The following is an 18,412-nucleotide window of genomic DNA, read 5'->3' on the forward strand; positions in this document are numbered from 1 at the left end:
TGTAATTATTATTTTTATTGTCTTTCAATGCTTACTAAATCCTTTGCCAATGGTTCTTTAGCATGAAGTGAAGAGTATATCAGTAAGATGGCATTTCAGATAAGGCTTTTTACCTTTAACAGTACATTTTGCTTGAGAAAATATTACGTGTTGTTATATTGATTAACTTTTTTTATTTTAGGCAGTTATACTTTTAACTGAACTCATCAGAGACAACTTCAGAAACAGCAAATTGAAGCAGTGCCTTCTACCAGCACTTGGGGAGCTGCTTTACCTCGTAGCCAGGGAGGTAAGACTGCAAAGTGATCCTTACAAATATGAAAAATGTGAAAAGATTTCCCATGGAAAAGTAGACCAAAAAAAGCAAATTGCTTTGTCATTTGTATTCTCAACAGTTTCTGGTCCTTGTATGTTCTGTGATACTTTTTCTACTTCAAGAAACATGTTAGCGCAACCATGTGCTTCACCAAGTAGCATTCTTGAAGTGTAGAATTTTAACTTCATAAAAGAATTTAATCAACCATCATAATGACTACTGGTCTCCAAGTGGCAGATCTAAGAGTTAGAACATCTTAGCTAGAGATGTTGATTAAACAGGATGTATCAGGATAGCCAATAAATTAATATTTCTCTAGTGCATATTAGATCTTATCCTAGCATGGCTGGATTCACAGCACTGTGGAAAAGGAAATTGAATGATCCTGACTAATTTCTGTTTATTCCTGACTAAAACTGATTTAAACCTTCAGTCTAGAAATAGTAGGTTCACATTAAAAGTAAACAGAGGTAATTTGTAGAAAAGAAATACTGTCAATATGAGGAATTGAAGATGGCAGCTCCTCTAACCCTTGCCTTTCTTTTTCCTTATTGGAACAGTAAAATACTTTCTCTTAATAGGAACAAAGGTGTCTTCAAACAGAAAAAGTCTAACCCTGGCTTCTCTGAAGCCTTTTTGTTATCTGTGTCATCTAATTGCTCTGAATGCTCTCATGTTAATTTAACAGTCAGTTGATAATGGAATGAAAGTAGCAAATTAATTATTTTGGCTTTAGTTATAGCTTTGTGCTGAACTTCTATGTTTTATTTTCTTCATCCTCTGACTCCTTTTCATGTTCCACAAGATTCAGTGGTTGCCTTGTTTTTTGTAGGATAGCAAGCATTGTCCTATTTTGGTTAGACAGTTGCCAAAATATTTGTCAAACACAGTCACAGAGCTTGTTCTTATAATGAGAAATTATGTTCTGGAAAATACATCCCAAGTCACAGGTTACTTTTATATGTTTTAATATTTTCTCAGTTTTCCTTGGGACAAAAAATATGTACCTCTGTCTGATTTGTATCAATCAGACAGATTGATAACCATATACTTTTAACCACTAAGAAAAGTAAATAAACTTAAAACTCCAACTTGAAAATTATAATTAGCAAGAGTCTTTTGCATGGCTTGATTTTATTTTGAAATTGAACTCTGATAGCTGAAACAGATCTGTTTACACTGGCTCTATAACATCCAAAATGATTTGCAAGCCCTGAACTGATTTTTTCCTTCTGAAAACAGGAAATGACAAATTTTTAAGTCTATATGTATTTATGAACTTCACAATGTCTGAAGCATGGTAATTTGTATTTAACTGGCAACTCTGTCATGTTTCAGGAAGATCTATAGTAATGGGTTGCATTGCTTTGAGTTATAGCTGAGAAATTATTAGAGTATAGGAATAAATATTTGGACACATATGAACTGAAGACACTGTGTCTTGGTAAAATTTTAAAAATATCAGTGTGATTTGTATGCTTGGAGATGCTAACACTTCTTTTTTTTTTAAGAAAAGCCCTTTTAGTTTCTCTGTTCTGTACATATTTAACCTCAGAATGCTATAGTGTTGTAGGCATTTTGTTGCTCATTAAGCTGCTGAACAGTAGTACTGAATGATCTTGCCAAGATCATATACCAGTCGGTGGTAGTATAACAGGAAAAAAGTTTATTGCCAACTTATATCTTTAAACAGTAAAACTTTATGATTTGGTGAATTAAAAAAAAAATCATAACAGCATCTAATTCATTAAGGACACAAAAGACACAAAATATTTTTGATTTTCTTGTTTTCCTTGTTTTCTCCCATTTTGCTCTTCAGCTTGCTTAATTGTTTTATCAAGCTACTAAATATTTTCATTTAAAGTGTAAGTTTTTGAGGACATGACTGTTTTTATTTATTTATTTATTCCCTCTGGGCTTTTGCCAGTGTTTCTAGGTCCAGCCACTATTTTAATATTAAGTAATTATAAAGATTACTTCTTTTTCATATGAACCTTTGGTAAATCATAAATTATCAAATACTTAAAATCAAGTCCAGCTGTTTAGGTGCTTGATGACTCATTAGGTTAAATATAGGATCAGTATTTGCATTTCTATTGCTTAGAAAATACTAGAAAAAAGTCCAGATAATCATAATGATCCTATTCAATCCTAAACTCTGATATCATGTGTGTAGTTGCATATGAGATCTCATAAGTAAGATCTTACACTTCATCTCTGCATTTTTATTCCAAACAGAAGCCAAGAGCAATTTACAAGTAGCATGAGCAGACTCCAGGGAGGATGTTCTGATACTCTTGAGCGAATTGCCTTGAGGGAAAACTTTCAAGTTTTATGTAATATTTCTATTCATTTTGTGCTGTTTGTGTTATTAGGGTGGAGAATCTAAAGTTTAATCAAAATCAACATGGGCTGTAAGCAAAATGTAGAAAGATTCCCCGGTGTTTGGTGATATTTAAATTTATTAAATGTCAAATTGTGTAGGTATGTTTAGGTAATTAAGAATGGTTCCAAGTTTCAAACTGCCTTCGCCTCTTTTTATTTCTGAATAAAGACTAAAATCTGCAAAAAGTTATTAATCAGTTTGAAGAATGGAAGAACCATTAGTGTTTCAGGACTGCACCATTTCTTAAGGCTTTTTATTTTATAGTACATTTAATATGTATGGTTGCAGAAGAACTTGACAGAATTTCTGGCTGAATTAGGTAAATAAAATGAGAAACAGACCTATGCCAATTCCAACCTAGATGGTCTTTTTAACTCTGACTTGACTCCTAGTCTTGTCCTGCCTCTTCCAGGTGGAAAAGATTCCACTTTTTGACTGTTTGAAAGTAACCTCCCTTTCCTTTTCTTTGAAACTCGGGTTGCATTCTCTTCGACTTATACATTAAGCCTTGGAAAACAAACTGTGATTAAATGTCAACATGCTATTACTCAAATAAGATGAAGGAGGTGGAATGTAGTAGATCTGCTGTCTCTGTTGGATGTCAAGCCACTCTTATTATTATTGTCTGTAAATTACTCCAAGGAGGAATTGTTCCATACTTCCTAATACAAAGTTAGCAGAAAAAAGCTTACAAATGGGAGATTTAACAAACTCATTTCCTCTATTAATATATGTGGTAAATAAAATTTTGTTTTCAATAAAGAGGGAAAATTAATTGTACTAGACAATTCAGTAATAGTCTTCCCTGATAATTTGCCGTGCTTCAATTAAATGCCTGAAATTATCACATCATATGTGTTGAATTACCGTAAGTCATTCAGAAATCAGCAAATTTAGAAAGTACAATTTATTTCTGCATCGTCAATGTCCACTTTGCCCATACTATGCTTTTTATAATAAAGAGTTAATTAGAATGCTAAAAATAATTTGGGAATATAATCGGTAGAGTTCAAGAACTGTATAATTTCTGAAGAAATTGTTGCTTGTTATCCTTTGTCTACTTATTAAAACAAATTACACATGGGTTTCATGGCCTATAGTATTCATATCACCCAATGCTTATTATTTCTCAATTTCTTTCCCAAAGGAGGCTATTTTTTGACTTGCAAATAGCTCTGTGTTACTAGCCTGGATATGGAAGTTGTTGCAGTAAACTCTTAATGATATCCAAGTGTCCCGTTTTAAACTTGAAATTTTACAGTAGGCAACTGTGGGGAGTTGGGGGAAGTGGAGTTCACTTCTAATGGAACAATCAACCCCCTGATTCAATTAGCAGTGAATTAGCCCCTCTAACAGGGTGATTTCAAGGAAATATATATCAAGATCTTGGAACAGTGTTCATATGTACTGAAGGCTATACCAGACAGTAAATTTTATTAAACACTTGATATCTTCTTTTATGTATTTAGAGTATTTTTTTCAAAAGCAAGTTTACTTTTAGTTGCCAGACAAAATTAATTGATTTTGTTTGGTATAATTAAATCACATATAAAGAGAAGCATTACTACCTCTTAATAGTCCGTTGTCTTTTTCTGAGGTACTCAAAATGATTGAGGGGAATACAAGAATATTTTTTAGTGTCCCTGTGAATTAGAATGAACTGATGAAATGCAGAAATATTAGGACAAATTCTGTTATGGATTTTGGAGGCTATTTAAATAAGCTAATAAAATATCAATCTCTGTGCTGCACATGAAATAACATTAAATAGTAATAATGCCCTGGAATTTAATATATTTCATAGCATATATTAATTTGAAATATGTATAATATGAACCTTATTAAAAATCTGCTGCCCATTTTTTACGTGACTGAGATTATTGTGATTTTTTGATTTAATCATTTGTGCCGCTGGCTTCATTTCAGGAGGAAAAAGGGGAGCACCCTAGAGAATGCTGGGCTGTTCCCTCAGCTGCTTACACGGTGCTAATGAGGTGTCTTCGGGAAGGGGTAAGGCTCTTTCATGGTCCTCAGTAGAATTTCTCCACAGTAATAACCCTTTAGGCGTTGTGTGAAGATTGTAGCCTGCAGCACTGCAGTACCTTGTCAACCAAGTATTGCTCTTGAATTTAAATAATCATGATAAGACCATGACCTAAGCAGGAGATTAATGCAAAAATGTAGTTGCTCTCCGTATAATCAACATTTATGTATTGCTGCTTGTTTTGGGGGAAATGGGATAGTAAATATAAATTACTGTTAATAAATGTGGAAATTATTATTGACATAGGTATCTTTTGAGAAATGCTTTGGCAGTTTGTACTGTCCTCTTGCAATTTGATTTTCATACATCTTTGTAAATCTTTGAGCAAGATTTCAGTTTCTATTTTGAAGTGGCTGATGCACAGGTTTTTTTTTAACTACATTTTTATCCTACTGAGTTGTTAGCATTCTTTTGAGCCTAAAAATTAATAACTAGGTTTATTCTCATACATGTACTATGCTGTGTTCTTCATTGTTTTGGGGGATGACTTGGCTGTGCTAGAAGAAGGGAAGAAAAACATGCATATAGTTCCAATTTGTAAAATGAAAAAGAATTGAGTGGAGGGTTTACATTCACTGTTTGTATGAGACCACTTGACTTTATTTTTGCTCAAGGCAAAGCTCAAGGCAGAAAACATGTCGGAGGTTGCTGGGGGGTGGAAAGCAAGAGGAAATGCATTTTTTTTCCTTCCTTTTTGAGATCTTTATTGCATACAGATTGCGATTAATAGAGGAAGAACCTAGATACATTTTAATATACTCAAACTTTCACGTGATCAAGAACACACAACTGAGTTTGTATTGTGGACTATTTCCTTCTCATAATTAGAGTAAGATGTCACTCTAAGGCACATTAAGTGAGATGCTATTTAATTATAAATTTAGTATTGGAAGACTTGCTATTTCTGTATATTCAGTGTAGAGAAACTAAATTGAGACATCCATAAGACACTAATTTATTCCTATAGAAAAAAATCACTTCTTAGTCCTGAAACATGTCAAATTTTTCTTAATAATTTATCTTGATTTATTTTGCTTTAAAAAAATAACACAAAATAGAAATAAATTTCCTATGCAATAGTTGAAATTAAATTTAATTGACAGAAGTTTAAAGTTATGTCTAGGCTAGCCAAGTACAGCTGTGCACTTCTACACTTTTCTGTTTGTGAAGATGCTCATTTGTAATGGTGATATATTTTTTTTTAACACATGTTTGAAACCGTAAAAATATAGACTACTTTAGCATGAACTGAACATCTGAGGGTCATCTAATCCAACCTCCTGTTCACATTAGGTCTAAATAGATCAGATTTCTCAGGACATGTTTGTTTGACTCTCAAATGTCTCTAAGAGTTATGGTCTCACAAGCTTTCTGAACAATGCCTGGACCACCTTCATAGGAAAAAGTTTTTACTTGTATATGATTGGAGTTTCCACTTGTGGCCATTGCCTCTTGTCCTGTGGCTGTGCAGCTCAGAGACTGTTTGTCCCCAGCTTCTCTTTATTCTTTTATCAGGTAGTTGTAAACAGTAGTAAGATCTTCCCTGAACCTTCTTTTCTCAAGGCTAATCAGCTCTCACCCCTTCCTCATATGCCATGTGCTCCAGCCCTCAGATCAGTCTGATTTCGTTCTGTGATGGGGACATGGGGAGCCATGGACATTGAATGCTTTGACTTTAGGAAGGCCTTTGACACACTCTCTTATAGTCCCCTGATAATCAAATGGTAGGAACTGATTAAATGGAAGATAAGGTGAGCGGGAAAATACCCCGTGGTGCAAAGTCCAGCTGGCAGCCAATAACTATCAGTTATTGATCAATACTCAGAGATTAATGTCTTCAGTAATTAGCAGAGTGACTGATTGGAGTGTATTCACCAGTTGTGAGCACCAAATGGGTGGGGCGAGCTGCATCAATATTCTGGATGTCAGGGCTGCTGGTCAAAAGGACTGGAACAGACTGGAGAAATGGGCTGACAGCACTCTCATGAAGTTCAACAAAAGTGAGAGCAAGGGCTTGCTTCTGAGGTGGAGTAGTCCCCTGCAACAGCACAAGCTCCCTAGGAAGCAGTTCTGCAGAAAGGGACTTGGGAGTAGCAGTGGAAGGTTGAACATGAGCCAGCAGCGTGCCTTAGCAGCAAAGAAAAGCAGCAACACGGGCTGTATTAGCAAGAGAGTACCAGGTTCAGGGAAGTGATTCTTCCTCTCTGTTCAGTGCTAATGAGACCACATCTAGAATACAGTGTTCAGTTTTGGGCTCCTCAGTACAAGAAAGATATTGATATTCAAGAGTGAGTCCAACCGAGTGCTACCAGGATGATAACTGGAAGAAAAATCCCTAATGTTCAGGATTGCTCCTTTGGTCATTGCCTGATATGTTATGGTAGAGAGCATGTTGAATGTTTTCTGGTTACATTCAAACAGTCTTTTCACATAGCATAAAGCACAAACTGTGGTCACATGTAAAGAAAATTAGGATTAAGTGCCTTTCATCCTTTTGTTTTTAAAGAGAATTAAGGAATATGAAAAAATCAGTTTGAACCTTTGGAGATTTTGTGGTCCAGCTTCCTGTCAAAATAATACCAGCTTCTAGTTGCATTCCAACTAGCTTTCTACATACCTTTTAGTTCACTTAAGTCTAGGTCTTTGCTATTTGGTTACTTTTAGGAAACCATTTGGAGAGCCTTGTTAAAGGTAAAGTAAATTAAACCCACTGCCCCCTGTTAGTCCACTGAGCCCATAACTGTGTAAGGGAAGCTTGTCACGTTGGTCAGGTGGGTTTTGCTCTCTATAAATCTGTTCTAACATTACTAGTCTTCTTGACCATCACACACCTGCAAGTAGAATCCAGGAAAACTTGCTGTGGTTTTTTTTTTGTGATTTTTACAGAGCCAGAGTTTGGAATTCCTCTTCTTGCCCTCTGGTGGGCATGCCCTTTGCCCCACACCCTCAGTGAACAGGAGTATCTCTTGATCACCACAAACTTGAAGATGTGTGCTCTCTCAAAACAGTGCCGACTGGCTTCCTCAGCACATTTGGCTGCACCCTTTTTGGTTCAATGGACTTACATTCAGTTTGCTTAAATGTTCCATACCTGTGCCTTCCTCTTCTGTAGGCATACTCCCCCATCTTAGACCGAGACTAGAGGTTGAGGCAGAGAAGGTACTGACGTCCTGAGCCTTTTGTGTGGTCTTTGGCTCCACCTCATTCAGCCATGAACTCAATTTTCCTCAATCTTACTTTTGTTACTGATGTACCAATAGAAACCCTTCTTGTTACATTGTTAACGTCTCCAGTTTTCGAATCAATGCTCTTTTTGCTAATATACAAATATATATTTTTGCAAATATATACACTCTAATATATTGTGGGGTTTTGTTTGAGGTTTTTTGTTTGAGTGTGAGTTTAGGGGTTTTGAACCTTGTCCAAGCAGTGAGTGGCTCACATTGCTTACTGGCTGATATGCAGGGGAGTGTGTGAATGACACTTCCTTGCCCCCATCTTGTTGCGAAACAGGAGATAATAGAAATAGTTAAAATGAGCAATCAAGATTTTTTTAAGATCTGACTTAAAACTAAAATGAGATTACATGTAAATTTTATTGCTTCAACTAATAAAGCACTGGATAAGAAAATCCTGAAAATATTATCTAAACTTCCTTCACTGTGCTTAATGTTCTTTGGCTGCAGCTCAAGATCTTGGCTGCCATATTTCTTTATTTTACATTTTAGCCTGTCATCTGCAATTTATTCAATACATTTCCCTGATCTAAGAATTTATTACATGTAGGTAAGCTTTGCATTCTAACATTAGTCATTAAAAATAATTTAAATTTATTAAAATAATACATTAATTCTAATTGTTCTAAGCTCATTTAATTAAATTTTACATCAGGATGTTTTCTGGAGTGATTATATGTATATTGTCTCAGTATTTATGGAAATGGCAAACTAACTTTTTGTAATAAAGTCTGAATTACCACAGTGTATTATATATGCATTATAAATACTTACTTGTAATTTCTATTGTCAGTTAAGAAGCTTTATTTAGTGTATTTAATAAGAGTTCAAGATGATAAAACCAGTTTGTGTCATTCAATACTAGACTTCATATAGCTTTGTGTTTTGTAAGGTAGGTTCGCCGTTCTTCAATGTCATTATGAACTACTCTGAAGTATTCTTGGATTTCTGAAGTTTTATAAGATGTGTCAGTATCAAAGCAGAATTGCCCTCTGAAACAGAACAGTAGAGCAGGAAGGAGTTTGAAACATGTTTGTCCCTTTTGTTTGCCAGTAAAGGAACAAAATGCTCAGAAAATACAGATAGTATCATTTCCACATATGTTCTGTGCCTGAAAATTCAACAGTGACAAAAAAGTATATGTGTCAGTGAAAGGAGTTTTAGGGTGGTGGAGTAGAAGATTGAGAAAGTCTTTTATCTGTAGGGGATCACGAGTTCAGATTTCCTGCACTTCAGTGTTATTAACTTGAGATAGAAGCTGATTTTCAACTCAGGCAAAAAACAGTTGTGTTCAATGATGTGTCAAAATAAGGAAATTGGTACACTCATAAATAAGTAAATGATAAGTTTAATTTGACATGTTTAGTTTTGGTATAATGTTGCAGTCTGTCAGAATGCATGGAGTAAATATTCCAGTATTTATTCACTAATCTTTTGCAACAACTGTTTCCAACAGTGACACAAAATGCCAATTCCAGGCATATGTATTTGTGTCTAAGTTCAACTTCTAAATATTTGTGTGCAGTCACTTAAGATAGCAGGGTCCTGATTTCTGCAGATAAAGTGCTTATTAGCTCTTACAGTTCCTATGTTATCCAGTCATGAAAGATACTTTCTGGCTCAGAAAGGATATTTTTATTTAATATTAAGTATCTAATGCTAATGTGACTACCCATTTCCTTTCATCCATTTTACTTAGTTTATTCAAAACTCTGTTGCTCAAGTTACCGTTGGGTACTTGACACCTAATAAATCATCCTATTTCTTATTTGAATCTCATCATTGACTTACATATTTTTTTGTTCTTTGTTATGACATTTAAGGTTCAACCTAATCTTAACTAAATGAAGTCTCAGCTTTCATTTCTGCTTTATGTCTGTTCCTCTTCACAGTTATATTCCAGTCAATCCTTTCACCTTTCTGCTTCCACTCTTTTCTCTCTTACATTGGCCCCTCCCTTCCTTCAGATCCTCTCTCATCTTAGGACTGGTAGTCTTTCCCACATCCAAACTACTTTTTGATGTCTTTTTAATTTTTTCTTCTTTGATTTGGTCTGGATTATGGTGCTTTGACAAGGTCATTTACTGAAACTAGACTGTGGTGCCAGAAGCTGTGTGCAAACCTCCTTTTCAGTCTTCTTTAAACTGGAACCATTGAAAAATCTTTCAGGAGCTTGGTATCTGTCCATTTCTGCTTACAAATGGCATGTGAATATAAAGTACACAATTATATGCAATTTTAGTAATAACGTCATAGAATCTGAAAAAAAATTATGTACAGGCAATACACTTGCATAGATAAATAAATATATACAGCTATAGCTAATTAGCTGTTTCTGGCTCTTAAAATGGGCATAATCCTCTCATTTCAAAGAGTGGCACCTGGAGAATGTATTTGAGTCAGAAATAGTGAATGAGTTTATAAAGGATAATTTTCTATCTCTTGGATGTGCAAGGTACTGTGTAAGCAAGATTTTTAATAAATTAGAGCTTGCCAGTAAGCTATATAGTACATATTTCCCTCTTTCATATGGACTTCTTCCTTTATTAGCGAGCAAGCTATAAGTCTGAGGGCTTTGGTTCTGAACAGATGAGGTATTTTAATAATAACAAAAGAAAAATTTTTAAAAATAATTGCCAATATATAATATAAGGCAGTATGTTTTATAATGTAAATTCTTAGTGAGAATAGTTCCTTTACAGTGAACTTGGAGGAGAAAGGAAAATTTAGAGGAGAGGAGAATAAATTCATAACTGTTTTCTCAGAAAGTGTAATACAACCCAGAGTATCACAGTGTCAGTCTGAATCATATATATTCTCACTTTTATTTCTTCTTTTGTCATCAGTTTTTTACTTTACTGGCAAAATTGTATAGTATAAAAGTAATGCTCTGAATCATATACAGTATCACTTTAATTTCTTCTTTAGATATCAATTCTCTAGTTTATTGCCAGAATTGTAAAACATTTTTTCTGCAAAAGGTGTTTACAAGTTTTTTTCCTATGTATTCATTCTTCTCTGTGAAGGCTTTATATTGCAAATTGTTGCTGAAATGAGATTTAATTCTTAGAATCATGAATTCTCAGGGGATACAGCTTTACTTCATTAAGTCATCATGTTTGTATTTTCTTTTTATTCTGTCTTTAGATAAAAAGGAAAAAGTGTATGGAAGTAGATTTAGAAGAATGATGGAATACAGTGTTACTTGCTGAATCTTTCAGTTTTTAATGTTTCTTTATCAGTATTATGTGGTTACTCAAGTGTATGCGTGTATATATATATATATAGGTAGTATAACATAAAAAGATCATAGAACCATATAATGTCCCAGTTTGGATAGGACCCACAAGGATCATTGAGTCCAACCCTAAGCCCAGCACAGGTCACTGCAAGAGTCACACCATGTGGCTGAGAGCATTGGCCAAATGCTTCTTGAATTCTGCCAGGCTTGGTGCTGTGACCACTTCCCTGGGGAGCCTGTTCCAGTGCCCAACTACCCTCTGGGTGAAGAAGCTTTTTCTAATATCCAACATAAACCTCCTCTGACACAGCTTCATCCTGTTCCTGTTAGTTGTCACCAGAGAGAAGAGATCAGTGCCTGCCCCTTCGCTTCCCCTCATGAAGATGTTGAAGACCACTGTGGGATGATGGATAGAGTTAAACCTAGAGGGGATTCAGAATTTTAGGGTAAAAAGCAGCTGCAACTCCCTGGATGGACTGAGGTTGACATGCTTCCCAATACAATGATACACATCCGCTCAGAGAAACAGAACAGAGTATGGAATGGAGACTACATGGCCCCCCTCCATTTTAATCCCAGCAGAATGGGAGAGCATTGTGGTACTGAGACCATACAGTACCTGTCTGACAAGGGAAAATCAAGATGCTCTGCTGCTGAAGCCAACAACCTTGTCAAAACCCCTCCTCAGGTGCCAAGCCACGACCATCACCCCCTGCCCCCATTAGGTACACCAATCAGAAATAGAAGGTATTTATGACTAGAGCCACTCAAACTCCACCCAAACATAAAGAAAATAGTATAAAAGTAAGTTGGAGATAGGGGGAAAGTGGGAGAAGACCTCCACCAAAACTGTTGGGATCAGTTGACGGGCTGAGTCCACCTTCTTTCCCCCCCAGAGGGACGCCTTGGGTGAGAAATATACTCTACACACATTAAATGCTGCTTTTAGGACTAGAACTTTTACTTGTGCTTACCGCATAGTATATTAGTAGGGTGCTTCATATCAGAGCTTGTGCTTGCTTAATATATATATCAGTAGATTGCTTTAAAACATATTTTTGCAGTAGACACTACCACTGACAACCTTTGAACTTTATTAATCCGTCACAATTTATATCAGTAAAAAGTGTTATTACGTAAACTGTTAAAGTGAGTCCTTGCAGTTGCCGGCAGTGGATAACACCTTGGCAGGACCTGCTGAGGGGTCTTCGCTCTGTTGAGTTCCCCCTGAAAGGGTGGTCGAAGTACCCTCCAACCTTGTGAATCTGTTGGTGAAGGGTCTCGTTACCAGATGCTGACAGACTGTCAAACACCAGGCTCTTGACTCTCCTGGGGTACCGACAGTCAAAAATCTAACTTCCACCTTTCACCTGACAACCAGGATGAGGTCTCCCCTCAGTCTCCTCTTCTCCAAGCTGAGCAGACTAAGTGACCTCAGCTGCTCCTCATATAGATTCTCTTCTAGACCCTTCACTATCTTTATTGCCCTCCTTTGGATGCTCTGTAATAGCTTAATATCTATCTTATATTGCAGTGACCAAAACTGCACATAATATTCAAGGTGAGGCCGCCCCAATGCAGAGCAGAGCAGGATAATCCCCTGACTCGACCGGCTGGCAGTGCTTTGCCCGATGCCCCCTAGGACACAGTTAACCCTCCTGGTTTCCAGGGCTCAAATTGAACTTGCCATCAGCCAGGACTCCAAGGTCTCTTTCCGTGGCACTGCTTTCCAGTATCTCATTCCCCAATCTGTCCATACCTCCAGGGTTACCCCATCTCGGGGGAAGAATCCAGAACTTGCTCTTCTAAAACTTCACACAGTTCATCATTGCCCAGTCCTCTAATATGTCAAGGTCTCTCTGCAGGGCCTCTCTGCCTTTAAGGGAGTCAACAACTCCTCTCAACTTAGTTCTGTCAACAAACTTACTTTAGAAAGATCATAAAATATTTTATCTTAACCTTTAATAGAATGGAATTATGCTACTTTTAGGTAGTATGTTGGTTACCATAGTGACTATATCTCCACTGTCTCCAAAACTTTTAGTGCACTGTGAAGTTTTTAACAGTCGATAAAAATATGCAGTAGATTCAGTTATTTCAAAAAGTGAAAGTAGATTGTATTATGATGTTTATTTGCATTTCCCCCCCACAATTGGAATAGAAAGACTTGATTAAAAGGAGCTTTCTTTTAGCAGTTTTCAACTATTTACCATTTCAGTATTTGCATTTTTCCTCAGGGCTCTTTTTCACTAAGCGTCCATGATCTTTACATCTGCAATTGTTCTACATGACTGAAAATTAGGAGCTTTAAGTGTGTTTTATAAAACTAGATGGAATCTAAACCCATTGAAAATAAAGCATGTGCTTCTTTTTTTGTACCGTTCTATTCATGGTTTTAGATTTGATGCAGTTCATGATATGGACAGAATGTAACTGATATATGGAACTGCTTTCCTCATATCTTGAAGATCCATTTCTGTTCACTAACACAGCTTATGTCCTGGTAACATCCCGGGATGACTCATTTAGTTAAGAGGCCAAATATTAGTCTAGGTCAAACTTCTTGCCCAGGCAGCTAATTAAGCAGAAAATGGCACAAGTCATGTTGCTTAGATGATACTCAGAATGGATACCAGAGGAGCTGAAATGGATGATCTCAGGTGGCAGCAATTAGACTAACTTCGACGGCATCGAGTTTTTAGAACGCAGACATGGTACATGACCTTTTTCTAGCCAAAGTAGCAGGACTATCTGCAACAGGGCATAACGCATCAGTGGCTGAAAGGAAATAAAGCATGCCTACAGGACCAAATTTTGCAAAGAAAAGCTGTAATTGCATCTGGAAATTTGTTTACATTAATGATAATTATTATCTGCTGTATATTGCTTTGATTATGATTAATGAATGAGATTATAGTTCATTTATTAAGTGTTTATGCCTGCTTAAAGTAGGAGTGGAGTCCCAATTGGCATTCTTAGTATTCACATCCAATATAAGAGAGACTTAACTTGACTATTAATGTTTCAGTAATGGATTCGATTGTTACATGCATATAGTCAGTTTGATAAATCCATGTATTTTTACCCTAACTGTTCAAAAAAAAAAAGACTGAAATTCATAAGTATAACTCACATAAAAAGATTAAAACTGAACATTATTTATAAAAAGTTTTGAGAATTTTAATTTGGTAAACATATATAAATATTTGTATATTTAGGTGTTTAATAGATCAGAATGATGCAATGTATTGCATTAATGAAAACTGTAAAAAGATAGAAGCCTAAATCCTCTGGTCTGTAAATCAGAAGGAAGACCACAGAAATCAGTGAAGTTTTATAAAAGAGTGTAACTGATTTAGATGGAAATTGGCTTCGGTATTTCTTTTAACTGTTCTGAGTAGATCTACAGTTCTTTGGAGGAACAGGAAGGATTAGCATGAAAATGATGAATACAAAATTTTCTATTTTTTTTTTTTACAGCATTATACTAGGGTTGCCAAATATATCTACATGTATCTGTATTTTAAAATATCTAAGTCAGTTGAAGGAAGAGTAGCTATTGAGTATATTTTTAATGAAGTTCTCCCCTTTGGGAAGGCTTTTGTACTGCTTTCTGAAAGGTTTCATTGTCATTGCTCAAAGTTGTTGGTGGCTCTGATTGTAAAGATAAATGTCAAAAATCCAAAGGTTAGCAGGATAATATTAGAGATTAGTTTAAGAAAGAAATCAATTAGATATTATGGTGAATTATTTGTGAAGCCAGGCTATGAGGACAAATTCTTACATTAAAATTCACTCTTGCTGAATTCAAGAATGCCATTTAAGACGTTGTTAAAAGACTTCATTTATTCTGTAATTAAAGACTGAGATGAGGCGAAGCAATGCACAGCCAAAAAAGCACCAGCGATATATCTTCCAGTTCTGTTAAATACTGATTTTAAATGAAAGCAGAGAGAAGAAAAAAGAAGAAAGAAGAGATACTAAAGAAATTAGAGGGAAAAGAGAGAGAGAAAAAGTAGACTGCTTTTAACTGATATGTATTAAGTTAAGCTTTCATTTGAGTCAGTAACAGTTTTCTTGAGAAAAAACTGCTGCCATGTGATGTTCATGATGTGCTGATTGCTCGTGATTATTCTGATATGATGGTTTTTATTCCATGGAGACATTATAGTATGAATAGTATTACATAGATATTAGAGCTGCATGTACAGTGGCTCTCCACAAATGAGTTTGCAGATAAAATGATTTAATTAGTATTAAAAATACTCAGGATTCAGAATCTCTTATGAAAGTTTAGGAATTCATGTAGTAAATGGGACACAATAATTTGTCTTAAACATTGTTCAGGATTGTCTGTTTCAGGAGAAGAAGAGAAGGATGTTAACTTGCAAGAAGGCTTTTTCTTTATCCCAGGGATTGTTGACTCTTCTGAATAAAGAGGGTTTAATGAAATTAATTTAATTTTTCCCTAATGTAACTGTATGTCTCATAATCTTGCTATTCAGAGCCTGTTGTATTGATGAGTTTTGACACACATTCATTCATTCAGAAAACACTGCTCATGGAACATGTCTAACATAACAAAAGCTTTTAATTTTTAATGACTGCATTTAATTTGGGGTGGTCATTTGGAGCCAAAAGGTTTAGTACTAGGTTATACTTGTACTAAATTGTCTTTGCATTAGAAGGCAAAGTGGAGAGAAGAAGAATCTGTAAACATAACTTGGTCACAACATGAGGTTTTCTATGAAATTACTTTGGCAAGTGTCAAATAAAATTAAGAAACCCCACCAAGACAATATACATAGAATAAAATGTGGAGATAGGTGGTAGATTAAAAAGAAATCAGAAATATTAGAAACATTTGCATATGAATTTCCCTTTCCTCTCCTTCTTATAGGAAGACCGGGTAGTGAACCACTTGGCAGCAAAGATAATTGAAAACGTTTGCACTACTCATGCGTGCCATGCACAAGGATTTATTACAGGAGAAATTGGACCTGTCTTGTGGTACCTTTTCACACATTCTGCAGTAGATTCTTTGAAGATAACTGCTGTTTCGGTAAGGAATTTCTTTCTGTGACATAGAAATGTTTTGGCGTTGAAAAACATTCTGAATTGACACTGAAACATGTTTGAGCATGTTTGCTGTGTCTGTGTGTATTTGTATTTCAGACTACATTAAAATATGTTTTAAAAATTTCTGAAACTGAAAAGTGCACGCATTACAGTTCCATGCTTATGAAAAGTCCTTGTGATTCGTCATTTTCTGGAACATATATTTTCTTATGCTGAGTTTTCTTATCATGAGTTATGTTTGAAAAGTTTAAACTTTCAAAGAATCAATTAAATTTTTTCAAAATTGAGATTTCTTTTTTGTATGATGTTTTAAACGAGAAGTGTTTGTTCTCTTTTATCACAGACTTAATTAGAAGACTTATTTGATATCATCATGTTACTTTTTATAAAATTTTCAGGGCTAGTCTTTGCCCTGAATTTTTAAGGTAATATAGGATGATAATAGGACAAACAGAGCTATGTCATGGAAGCAAAAGTTTTGGAACAAAAGGACTTGTGAGATAGAAAATACTTAGCAGGGCTGTGACTTTAACTGTATATTTTGTTGACAAAATAAAAGCATTACCCACCAATACAGGTAATATTTTAGAACTAAACAATAGGCTGTCTTATTTTAAATGAAGTGTGATAAGTGGATACTCATTTCCTAAGTAGAGGTCAGGCTTGCTGATGAGTTTACTGTTGGCCTCCCAGATGGGAAATTGTAGCGTTTCTCCTGCAACACTGTGCAGGTAGACACATCTAGCATTGAGGCAATAAAAGACAGAAAATTAAAAATATATCTGATGTGTGGCTGAAGAAATAATTAGTAGGATAAATTGATAATTTAAAACGTATATGTATTTATTAATTATTTACCTCATGTATATTTATGGCAGAGTCTTGCCTGGGACATAAACTGCTCAAATATTGGGAAAATGTCTTGACATTTTAGAACAGGAAACTTATTGAGTAAAATACATGTTACAGAAGCCTTTGCACCTGAAATTTTTTGCAAAAACACTCTTAGAACTTTTATGGATAGAGAATTGTCAGTCTCTAAATAAGTAAAGTAAGTGTGTGTCTATTAGACTGCTTTTCCAGACAGGGTCTTTTTGATACTTTACCTGTTTGAGCTGTGAGTTTTATGCTTCCATCATGATTGTATATATAGTAAAAGACTTAAGATTGGAGTTATAATTTCCTTTACTTACTGGGTTTTTAAGGTAGCCTTCTTGATCTTCTTTCCTACTTTTGCTATACGGGATGTTTCATATCTTGTGCTTTCTGTTCTTGTCAATCATTGGACTGGGCACTTGTTATTTTTTTGCTATTAGGTCATAGCCCTTTATTTTTATCTCTTTCAGCTCATCTTGAAGTTTTATTCCTGTTTCTCTGCCACTTGGAGAACTTTGCTTTGTCATTTACCATTCCTTTGACTCCTACAGCAGACTTCCAGAACTGCTCCATTTGCAGGGCCCAGTTGGCCAGTTATACCTATTTTGTGTACCACAGTGACCAGCATATCCCAGAGAAACTGTCTGTCTCAATTACCTTCAGACAATGAGCAAAGAAAGATCATCAGAGGAAATGTGTGGGTTTGTCTTTTGTTTTTTTTGCTATTGAAAAGTCAGTTTCTTCTGGGACAATATAATATGCTTGAGGTGGGCAAGAGCTTTTTTCTGTCCAGTAATATGCAGAATTATACTTCTGATTGTCAAGGATAAACTTGTCATCAGTGTAGACTCACTACGACCTTCTGTAGTCATGGGCTCTGAGGTTATCGTCAATGCCATACAGTTTGCACACTTTGCCCTTAAATTAAGTGTCTAGTGACTATGAGAAATTGTGTTGTTTGTTCCACTCTATCCTCAACCTGTTTTGAGATCCCAGATCATTCGATCCTCCCAAGACTTTAAGGTTGAGGTGAGTCACTAAGAAATCTTTTCTTTGTCATAGTGTTGATGTTATGGATATCTAGCCTCTTAAGCGCTACTGATGAGAAGAAAATTTTCATGCATCTTAAGTGGAAGTCAGCAAAAAATGTGTAAGCTAAAACCTGAAGAGCTTCTTGTAGCCTAGTTTGTCCCTCTTTTTTTTCTTTCTTTTTCTGTGTCCATTATCTGCTACC

The 18,412-nt window shown here is 35.5% G+C and overlaps 1 protein-coding gene across 10 annotated transcripts in view; it reads left to right on the forward strand.

Annotated features, from left to right (window-relative positions):
* ULK4 (unc-51 like kinase 4) overlaps positions 1–18,412 on the forward strand; it is a 229,890-nt gene that overhangs the window by 44,964 nt on the left and 166,514 nt on the right. For all 10 annotated transcript variants that reach the window (XR_003533025.1, XR_003533023.1, XM_027675600.1 and 7 more), the window contains exons 18-20: positions 182–289; positions 4,629–4,712; positions 16,124–16,285. Coding sequence is in view for 8 of the 10 variants with exons in the window: in XM_027675600.1 (XP_027531401.1) it covers positions 182–289; positions 4,629–4,712; positions 16,124–16,285 (354 nt within the window). In the remaining 2 variants the exon portion in view is untranslated. The remainder of the gene's footprint in view (positions 1–181; positions 290–4,628; positions 4,713–16,123; positions 16,286–18,412) is intronic.

The sequence above is a fragment of the Neopelma chrysocephalum genome, unplaced genomic scaffold (genome assembly GCF_003984885.1).
Source record: "Neopelma chrysocephalum unplaced genomic scaffold, ASM398488v2 Primary Assembly neopelma1_26, whole genome shotgun sequence".
In the NCBI taxonomy this organism is placed as follows: domain Eukaryota; kingdom Metazoa; phylum Chordata; class Aves; order Passeriformes; family Pipridae; genus Neopelma; species Neopelma chrysocephalum.